The sequence below is a fragment of the Mustelus asterias genome, chromosome 29, assembly GCF_964213995.1.
Source record: "Mustelus asterias chromosome 29, sMusAst1.hap1.1, whole genome shotgun sequence".
NCBI lineage: Eukaryota > Metazoa > Chordata > Chondrichthyes > Carcharhiniformes > Triakidae > Mustelus > Mustelus asterias.
The window spans coordinates 7,855,996-7,867,229 of record NC_135829.1 but is presented as its reverse complement, the minus strand read 5'-3'; the positions used below and the strand labels follow the sequence as shown (position 1 = coordinate 7,867,229).

The 11,234-nt window shown below is 46.6% G+C and overlaps 1 protein-coding gene across 1 annotated transcript in view; it reads right to left on the bottom strand.

The window, feature by feature from the left end:
• Window positions 1-415: 415 nt before the first annotated feature.
• terb2 (telomere repeat binding bouquet formation protein 2) overlaps window positions 416-11,234 on the bottom strand; it is a 41,786-nt gene continuing 30,967 nt past the window's right edge. The window contains exon 8 of the mRNA XM_078199813.1: window positions 416-552. Coding sequence (XP_078055939.1) covers window positions 416-552 — 137 coding nt within the window. The remainder of the gene's footprint in view (window positions 553-11,234) is intronic.

The following is an 11,234-nucleotide window of genomic DNA, read 5'->3' as shown; positions in this document are numbered from 1 at the left end:
ACAGTGACCCAAGCCGGGAATTGAACCCGGGTCCCTGGCGTTGTGAGGCAGCAGTGCTAACCACTGTGCCACCGTGCCGAATGTCTTTAAGACAGAGATGGATAGGTTCTTGATCAATAAGGGGATCAAGGATTACGGGGAGAAGGCAGGAGAATGGGGATGAGAATCATATCAGCCATGATTGAATGGCGGCGCAGACTCGATGGACCGAGTGTGGCGACTGGGGGATTTTCACAATAACTTCATAAATTCTGCTCCAAAATCTTATGGTCCACAAGTTCAAGGAGGCGGTGAGGGTTCAGAAAGATAATGGGGTACAGCAAAGAGTTAAGCAGGAGCTGACAGGTGAATTATATTGAAACCAGGTCGACAAGATGTAAAAGGATCCCTTTGTCTGGATTATTGCACAACCACATTATCTCAGATCTAGGATACTGGGGATATCCGAGGCTTTATGGTACGGCAGGTCGTCACCGTGAGTTGGGCAGTCCACGGACAGAAATGATTCGGCCGGTTCAATAGTCGCGCACATGTCGTTGTCACTGGAGAATCCTGGGAATGAATGCTGTCTTGTCACGGAGTTTCCGAAGCTGGAGTTTCCAACCTGCCACTTTGACCTTGAGGGGGGGGTCTCTCGCTCACTGCACAGGGCTGGTGCTCCTTCTTCCTGCTCCTCGGGAAGACAGCAATTACTCACAAGAGGAAGATGATTCAGTGCCAATAGTTAAACCTTACTTACCTCGGGGGTCACGGAGGGCAAAGTAGATCATTAGTTTGAACAAAGAACTTGCTTATCTCACTGCCCCGGACCTTTCCAAGAAATATTTGCACTGGATCTATAATTCCATTGTAAAAACAGAATGTGACGTTGAGCAATTCTGTTAGAAAACCAGTTATCGAGCAATTGCCTCCAATTAAATGTGATCGCAGCCTGGTCTAAAAGAAAGACTTCCTTACACAGAGATGCAGTCAGGCATTCAGACTCATTTCAAAGAACAGCGGTGACATTTAAATTGAAGGCGAACAGGGCAATTGCTTTGCATAGATAGGAAATCCCCCTCCAATTCTCCCCCTTCCCCAACACCCAACAAACATGAACGACAGGAGTGACAAGGAGACCCTATTCCTTTGTTTCAGAGGAAGGGGATAGCTTAGGGCAAAAGAGTTAAGTGTCAGTCAGGGTACCAGGTTGAAGTCCCTTCTGTTCTTCAAGTAGTTATGCAAGAATTTCAACATCCACTTGAACTAGGTGATTTTAACAGCTCACACAAAGTTTAGTTGAGTTTATTTGTTCGTGTCACAAGTAGGCTTACATTAACACGGTGGCACAGTGACTAGCACTCCTGCCCCACAGCGCCAGGGATCCAGGTTCGATTCCCGGTTTGGGTCATTATGCGGAGTTTGCACATTCTCCCCCTGTCTGCGTGTGTTTCCTCCGGGTGCACCAGTGTCCTCCCACAGTCCGAAATACATGTTGGTTAGGTGTATTGGCCGTGCTAAGTTCTCCCTCAGTGTACCCGAACAGGCACCGGAGTGTGGCAACTCGGGGATTTTCACAGTCATAGAGGCTTACAGCATGGAAACAGGCCCTTCGGCCCAACTTGTTCATGCCGCCCTTTTTCTTTTAAACCCCTAAGCTAATCCCAATTGCCCGCATTTGGCCCATGTCCCTCTATACCCATCTTACCCATGTAACTGTCTAAATGCTTTTTAAATGACAAAACTGTACCTGCAGTAACTTCATTGCAGTGTTAATGTAAGCCTACTTGTGACTAATAGATAAAGTTTATTTTGCTTCACAATGATTTGGGCAGCACAGTGGTTAGCACTGCTGCCTCACAGTGCCAGAGACCCAGGTTCGATTCCCGGCTTGGGTCACTGTCTGTGCCGACTCTGCACGTTCTCCTCATGTCTGCGTGGGTTTCCCCTGGGTGTTCCGGTTTCTTCCCACACTCCAAAGATGTGTGGGTCAGGTTGATTGGCCAAGCTAAATTGCCCCTTAGTTTCAGGGGAATTAGCTAGGGTAAATACATGGGGTTATGGGGATAGGGCCTGGGTGGGATTGTTGTCGGTGCAGGCTCGATGGGCCGAATGGCCTCCTTCTTTACTGTAGAGATTCTATGATTCTTCTTCTATGAAGTTACTGTGAATGTCCCCTAGTCGTCACACTCCCGGCGCCTGTTCGGCTACACTGAGGGTGAATTTAGCACGGTCAATGCAACGAACCAGTACATCTTTCGGACTGTGGGAGGAAACCGGAGCACCCGGAGGAATCCCACGCAGACACGGGAAGAACGCGCAAACTCCGCACAGACAGTGAACTGAGACCGGGAATCGCGGTGAGGCAGCAGTGCTAACCACCGTGCCGTCCCAGAGAATATTAACACTTCTCAGGATTCAAATTTGCAATCGCGGAAAAAAAAGGGCTTGTATTTTTATAGTTCCATCACAATCTCAGGGCAATAATCTGGACTTGCACAATACCTTTAACCTGATAAAACATCCCAAGGCATTTCAAATTGGCATTATGAAACCAAATGTGACACTGAGTCATATAAGGAAATATTATGCCAGATGATCAAAAGCTTGGTCGAAGAGATAGGTTTCAAGGAGAGTCCAAAAGGAGGAAAGCAGAGGTGTCGGGAGGGAATTCCAGAACTTTGGTTCCAGGGAATGGCCAACAATGATGAAGTGTTTGATGCATTTCTTTTTCCCAGGGTCGAAGGGTCAATTATTCAAGGGGCACATGTCAGGAGAGAGAGGGGGAAAGTTTAAAAGAGATGATGCAAGGGGCAAGTCTTTTGCGCAGAGGGTGGTGAATGGCTGGAACGCGCTGCCGGAGGGGGTGGTGGAAGCAGATTCTATAACAACGTTCAAGAGGCATCTGGATAGATACATGAATAGGCAGGGAATAGAGGGATAGGGACCACGTAGAGGCAAGAAAATATTAGATTAGAGAGGCATCTGTGTCGGCACAGGATTGGTGGGCCGAAGGGCCTGTTCTTTGTTCTTTGGTTAAAATCGGGGATGCTGAAGAGACCACAATTAGAAGAAGGCAGATATGTCAGAGGGTTGTGAGGCAGGAAGAGACTACAGAAGGGGGAGGCTCGATTTGAAAGTAAGGATGATCAAGAGGTGGGCGAAATCTACATTGTGCCCCACCGGCTGGTGGCAGGTCGAGCCAGTAAGATCGCAAGAGAGCCGAGGTATCTCGCCTCTCGCGATCTTACCGGCAACGGATATCCAGCACAAGGCTGCATATATTATTTAAATATATTTAAATGTACATTGAAACAGAACTAGCGAGCCCAGGACGGAATCGTCCAGGCTCATGTGCCGCCGTGGCCTCGTCGGGGAAGGTTCTCTGCAGCGAGGATCACGTATGGTTCCCCCATCAACGGAGACCAGACGTGAAGGCCTCGCCAGTAGAACTGGAGGCCACTGACGCCCCCCCCTGGGAGGTCGGGGGTAGGGGGGTGGACTTTGGCCAGTGCCAGCATGGCACTGCCAGTCTGGCACCCTGACACTGGCCACCGGGCACCCTGGCACTGCCAGGCCTTCACACTGCCAAGGGGGCAGGGCCAACAGAGGGTGGGCAGACTGGTGGGGTGTGGGGGGGGGAACCGCTGCACACTCTGCAGCTGTCATCAGTGGAGGGAGGGAGGCAGGGGGTTCACTGTGCGCTCTGCAGAAGTGTTCAGTGGGGGGGAGGGAGAGTCACAGTTGTTCCGGACTGGGGGGGAGGGGGGGCGTTCGTTCCGGGTGGGAGGAGGTAATTGTTCTGGGCAGAGGAATCACGATCAGCCATGAGGCCCAGTGGTAATGGGGGGAGGAGGGGGGAGCTGGGCCACGGAGGTCGGTTGGTAGCAGCAGACGCAGCGGCAGGTCTCAGTGCTCTCAGAGCACAGAAACCTGCACATGCGCAATGGCGCCCTCTGCTGCTATCAGCCAGTTTTTGAGCGATTTAGGCCTCCCAACTCTTCCCTCCTGGTGGAAAACAGATCAAGTTTTTTTTATTGCAGTGAGTGTCATAAGATTCAACTGTGGCCTCGCTGAAATAATGGATCTGAAACTCTCCTGTTTTAAAGCTCGTTCTGGATTTAGAATTTAATTTTTTGGTAAGATCGTCCCGAAGGTTTTTAACCATGAGGCACTGTAGATCAGCAAACACAAGGGACATAGGTGAACGGGACTTGATTTGATTTGATTTGATTTATTATTCTCCCATGTATTAACATACAGTGAAAAGTATTGTTTCTTGCGCACTATACAAAGCATACCATTCATAGAGAAGGAAACGGGAGAGTACAGAATGTAGTGTTACAGTCATAGCTAGGGTGTAGAGAAAGATCAACTTAATGCAAGGTAAGTCCATTCAAAAGTCTGACAGCAGCAGGGAAGAAGCTGTGTTTGAGTCGGTTGGTACATGACCTCAGGCTTTTGTATCTTTTTCCCGAAGGAAGCAGATGGAAGAAAGAATGTCCGGGGTGCGTGGGGTCCTTAATTATGCTGGCTGCTTTGTCAAGGCAGCGGGAAGTGTAGACAGAGTCAATGGATGGGAAGCTGGTTTGAGTGATAGATTGGGCAACATTCGCGACCTTTTGTAGTTCCTTGCGGTCTTGGGCAGAGCAGGAGCCATACCAAGCTGTGATGCAACCAGAAAGAATGCTTTCTATGGTGCATCTGTAAAGGTTGGTGAGAGTCGTAGCTGACATGTCAAATTTCCTTAGTCTTCTGAGAAAGTAGAGGCGTTGGTGGGCTTTCTTAACTATAGTGTCAGCATGGGGGGACCAGGACAGGTTATTGGTGATTTGGACACCTAAAAACTTGAAGCTCTCGACCCTTTCTACTTCGTCCCCATTGATGTAGACAGGGGCATGTTCTCCTTTACGCTTCCTGAAGCCGATGACAATCTCCTTCGTTTTGTTGACATTGAGGGAGAGATTATTGTTGCCGCTCCAGTTCACCAGATTCTCTATCTCATTCCTGTACTCTGTCTCATCATTGTTTGAGATCCGACCCACTACGGTGGTGTCGTCAGCAAACTTGAAAATCAAATTGGAGGGGAATTTGGCCGCACAGTCATAGGTGTTTAAGGAGTATAGTAGGGGGCTGAGAACACAGCCTTGTGGGGCACCGGTGTTGAGGATGATCGTGGAGGAGGTGGTGTTGCCTATCCTTACTGATTGTGGTCTGTGAGTTAGAAAGTTCAGGATCCAATCACAGAGGGAGGAACCGAGGCTCAGGCCAGAGTTTGGAAATGAGTTTCGTGGGAATAATGGTGTTGAAGGCTGAGCTGTAGTCAATAAATAGGAGTCTGACATAGGTGTCCTTGTTATCTAGGTGTTCCAGGGTTGAGTGCAGAGCCAGCGTCTGCTGTGAACCTGTTGCGGCGGTAGGCAAACTGTAGTGGTTGGTGCAAGTTAAGACATAGAGGGTTTTGATGAGCTCAAGTTTAGAGAGGTTAGAATGGGGAAGACTAGCCGGGGGTGTGTTGGAATAATAAAGTCTAGAGATAACAAAGACATAAATGACGGTTCCAGCAGCAGATGAGCTGATATGGGGAAGAGTTGAGCGATATGAGAGGAGGAAGGGCATCGCAAAGTGCTTTGTAAAGTGAGGAACGTGGCAGGCAGTTTTCACACAGCAAACACCCACAAACAGCAATGTTATATTGGCCAGAAACTCCTTCTGATTATACAGGTGCACCATAAAAAGCATTCTTTCTAGTTGTATCACAACTTGGTATGACTCCTGCTCTGTCCAAGACCACAAGAAACTAAAGTAAAGTTTATTTATTAGTGTCACAAGTAGGCTTACATTCACACTGCAATGAACTTACTGTGAAAATCCCCTAGTCGTCACACTCCGGCGCCTGTTCGGTTACACTGAGGGAGAATTTGGCACGGCCAATGCACCTAACCAATGCATCTTTCAGACTGTGGGAGGAAACCCACACAGACACGGGCAGAACATGCAAACTCCACACAGACAGTGACCCAAGCCAGGAATTGAATCTGGGTCCCTGGCGCTTTGAGGCAGCAGTGCTCACCACTGTGCCACCATGCTGGCCCATAAAAGGTACAAAAGGTAGCCCACTCCATCTCGCCTCCCATCCATTGAGTCTGTCTACACTTCCCGCTGCCTCGGAAAAGCGGTCAGCATAATGAAGGACCCCACGCACCCCAGACATACTCTTATCCTCCTTCTTCCGTCAGGAAAGAGATACAAAAGTCAGAGGTCACGCACCAACCGGCTCAAGAACAGCTTCTTCCCTGCTGCCATCAGACCCTTGTATGGACCTACCTCGCACTAAGCTGATCTTTCTCTGCACCCTAGCTGTGACTGTAACACTACATTCTTCACCCTCTCGTTTCCTTCTGAACAGTATGCTTTGTCTGTATAGCGCGCAAGAAACAATACTTTTCACTGTATACTAATACATGTGACAATAATAAATCAAATCAAAATCAAATCAAAATCTTTAAGTGATGTTGGGTGAGGGAAAATATTGATGATAAACTTCCTTCAATGCAGCACTCCCACAATACTGCACTGAAATGTTGACCTTGATCGAGTATTCAGTCTCTTGGGGGAAGGGCAATGAAAAGGTCCGCTTTTATTTGATTAATCCAGCAACACTCAAAACAAACACAAGATAAGAGTTTTACATTATTTGCTAAGTTTGATGGATTAGCCAAATGAGCTGTTGCAGTGTTTACAAGGCAAAATTATATTATCAAATAATAGCAAAAAACGCTGATTTGGTAGGAATTAGCTGGCATCGGACCAAATTGTTGAACATGTTTCAGACCCTTTTAAAATGTAGGCAATTTCACCCACTATCTCAGAAGACTAAGGAAATTTGGCATGTCAGCTATGATTCTCAACAACCTTTACAGATGCACCATAGAAAACATTCTTTCTGGTTGTATCACAGCTTGGTCTGGCTCCTGCTCTGCCCAAGACCGCAAGGAACTACAAAAGGTCGTGAATGTAGCCCAATCCATCACGCAAACCAGCCTCCCATCCATTGACTCTGTCTACACTTCCCGCTGCCTCGGCAAAGCAGCCAGCATAATTAATGGCCCCACGCATCCCGGACATTCTCTCTTCCACCTTCTTCCGTCGGGAAAAAGATACAAAAGTCTGAGGTCATGTACCAACCGACTCAAGAACAGCTTCTTCCCTGCTGCTGTCAGACTTTTTAATGGGCCTAATTCCATTAAGTTGATCTTTCTCTACACCCTTGCTATGACTGTAACACTACATTCTGCGCTCTCTCCTTTCCTTCTCTATGAACGGTATGCTTTGTCTGTATAGCGCGCAAGAAACAATACTTTTCACTGCATTCCAATACATGTAACAATAATAAATCAAACCAAATCAAATCGAACAGTGTGGTTTGGGGATGGTTTAAACTAGTTAGTCTGGGAGATGGGAACCTGAGGGGTAGCTCAGAGAATAGTAAATTAATCGGAGGGGCACTCTCTTGTTTCCTTCTCTATGAATGGTATGCTCTTTCTGTATAGCGCGCAAGAAACAACAAACACTGTATGCTAATACATGTGACAATAATAAAGCAAAATCAAATCCAACTATTGGGAGGGAGGGGGCGATTCTCCCAAAATAAATTCCAAGTGCCGAATTCGCGTGAAAGCTGGAGTAAATCATGCTGGGTTTTTTTCCAGCGGGGGTTTGTAAATGAAATGAGTTTCAGACATCTCGGGTGTGTACCCGTGTGGAGTCTGCGTGTTCTCCGTGTCTGCGTGGGTTTCCTCTCACAGTCCGAAAGACGTACTGGGGTTCGGAGCGTCGGCCAGGCTAAACTCTCCCTCAGTGTCCCCAAACAGGCGCCGGAGTGTGGCGACTGGGGGATTTTCACAGTAACTTCATTGCAGTGTTAATGTAACACTTGTGACACTAATAAACGTTAGACAGTCGCGGCTATCCAGCAAATTCGCACGTCCCTTTAAGGATGGAACATCAAAAAAGGACCACAGCAATCATTTTTTTCATTCATTTTTTCATTCACCATGTACACTAGACACATGAAGGCTCAATATGTGCTTTAGGAATGTTAATGGGCTCCCATCCATCTCCCACTGTATTATGACAGTCCCTCCTCCAAACCTAGACTGAGTAAATATACCAAGGTCAATTGACAAACACAGGATATTTATCAACTTTACTATCCACCTTACTTGGGAAAGGATTTTGGATTTGGAAAAGGTCACCTGCTTTTCAAAACAGCATGAATTAGCTCTACAGAAACAAAGACTCTATCAAGAAGCCGTCGGACCAGCTGTGGTCAACTCAGGAGCCAAGGCAATAAGCAACAACATCTTAAAAAGTGGGAGAAAGACTCTCCCCCAAACTGTTCCAACTTCAAGGTCACCTGAGAAGCAACCTCCTGGGAATTCAACTATAAGAAGCCTCACAACCAACTGAGAAACCTCTGCTTACAAGACCTTCACACCAAATAAATGCATCAACTCATCTAAGAAACTACCACTCTGCTATGAAAGAGAGGTGGGGACAATTTTACATTGTAATTGTATTTTTTTTTCATCTGAATTTAATCTTTGTGTTAGTGACAGAGTTTGTGAGTTGAATGAGTGAGACTTGCATTTGTAAACCTCCAGGGCAAATGTGAATAATAAATAACCTAAAATGTAAACTGTAAATAATAAATAACCGTGCCGCCCCAAGGTGGAATATTGTGTGCAGTTCTGGTCACCTCACTATAAGAAGGATGTGGAAGCGCTGGAAAGAGTGCAGAGGAGATTTACCAGGATGCTGCCTGGTTTGGAGGGTAGGTCTTATGAGGAAAGGTTGAGGGAGCTAGGGCTGTTCTCTCTGGAGCGGAGGAGGCTGAGGGGAGACTTAATAGAGGTTTATAAAATGATGAAGGGGATAGATAGAGTGAACGTTCAAAGACTATTTCCTCGGGTGGATGGAGCTATTACAAGGGGGCATAACTATAGGGTTCGTGGTGGGAGATACAGGAAGGATATCAGAGGTAGGTTCTTTACGCAGAGAGTGGTTGGGGTGTGGAATGGACTGCCTGCAGTGATAGTGGAGTCAGACACTTTAGGAACATTTAAGCGGCTATTAGATAGGCACATGGAGCACACCAGGATGATAGGGAGTGGGATAGCTTGATCTTGGTTTCAGATAAAGCTCGGCACAACATCGTGGGCCGAAGGGCCTGTTCTGTGCTGTACTGTTCTATGTTCTATGATCACAGATGATCAGAAACACAATTTCTGTCTGTGACAATGCATGGATCGGTTTGGTGAAATATTGCAGATTGCATGTCATTCTATATAATTACTTTTTTTAAATGTAAATATTCCTTTTTTTAATTCATTCGTGGGACATGGGCGTCACTGGCTGGGCCAACATTTATTGCCCATCCCTAGTTGCCCGAGGGCAGTTGAGAGTCAACCACATTGCTGTGGCTCTGGAGTCACCTGTAGGCCAGACCAGGTAAGGACGGCAGATTTCCTTCCCTAAAATAGGGACATTAGTGAACCAGATGGGGTTTTTCCGACAACCGACAATGGTTTCATGGTCATCAGTAGGTTCTTAATTCCAGATCATTCTTTTTTTATTGAATGCAAATTTCAACTTCTGCCGTGACGGGATTTGAAAGGAAAAGTATTCGAACCAAACAGACAGTATAATTACAAAAGCTTTTTTACAATTCAAAGAACATTACCCCATTGAAAAGCCTGTTCATAAAACTCTGTAATCGTTTTACAATGATCAGTCTTCCATCCTTACGCAAACAACATCAGGTATCGGATGCATAATGTACCACTCAGAACTCGTATAATTCTGGGTGCAGCTCTGGAGATTTTAATCAAGGAGCTTAAGACAAGTTCTCAAAATTATTCAAGGACACTTGCATCTAATTTCCTGGTGGCACTCAGTATCATTATGCCTTTATTTTGTGGCAGGGAATAGTTCCTCCTACGTTTTATTTGATTATTTTTATCCCCCCCATTTCACATCTTTCCTTTTCCATACATTTCCTGTTCACCTACTTTCTCACGATTAGTCTCGCTCAAGCTCCCAATCACATGCAAGTTTTCGGACAGCTATACAGAGGAAGAGGCGGTCTGCACTGATAAGAAAAACAGACAATCACCATGCAGACAGCTTTTAAAGCTTTAAGTTTAACATTATTAGTGTCACAAGTAGGCTCACATTAACACTGCAGTGAGGTTACTGTGGAAATCCTCGCCTCCAGCGCCTGTTCGGGGCCACTGAGGGAGAATTTAGCACGGCCAAAGCGCCCAGCCAGCACGTCTTTCAGACTTTGGGAGGAAACCGGAGCACCCGGAGGAAACCCACGCAGACACGGGGAGAACGTGCAGACTCCGCACAGTGACCCACGCCGGGAATCGACATTGTGAGGCAGCACTGCTAACCACTGTGCCAGCATGCCATCCTTGCTTATATGTTTAAAGTTTTTTCAGTTTAAAGTGTATTTATTAGTGTCACAAGTAGGCTCACATTAACACTGCAATGAAGTTACTGTGAAAATCCCCCAGTTGCCACACTCCGGCACCTGTTCCGGTACACTAAGGGAGAATTTAGTGAATTTAATGGCCAATGCACCCTAACCAGCACACCTTTCGGACTGTGGGAAGAAACCAGAGCACGTGGAGGAAACCCACGCAGACACGGGGAGAACGTGCAAACTCCGCACAGACAGTGACCCAGGCTACATTTCTCCGTGACACTGAGGGAGTGCTGCCTCAGTGTCATGGAGAAATGCCAGCTTGGGTACACTGTCTGTGCGGAGTCTGCACGTTCTCCCCGTGTCTGCGTGGGTTTCCTCCACGTGCTCCGGTTTTCTCCTGCATGTACAAAGATGCGCGAAGACACACTTAGCCGCGCGAAGACACACTTAGCCACACGAATGTTGAACCACTGTTGTGCAGTGGTTGTTGAAATAGGAACATCTAGGAATCCCTTCAGATTTCTTGTTCTTTTTTTAGATAAACATCGTCAAAAGTAGAAAGAAAACGAAAAATATTGTGTGGAGTTACTGCTGACAATATCAGTAGGTGAGCACTTAACATGTTTATTTCAAATTCCTCAGTGCATGTTAAACTGCTCGCTATTATCACCATCAGTAGTACCCAGGATCCAAAAGTGCTTACAAAAATCAGAAGATGGGCTTTGCTTCCAAAACCTGGAAGGCCATTCAGCAGAAGAAC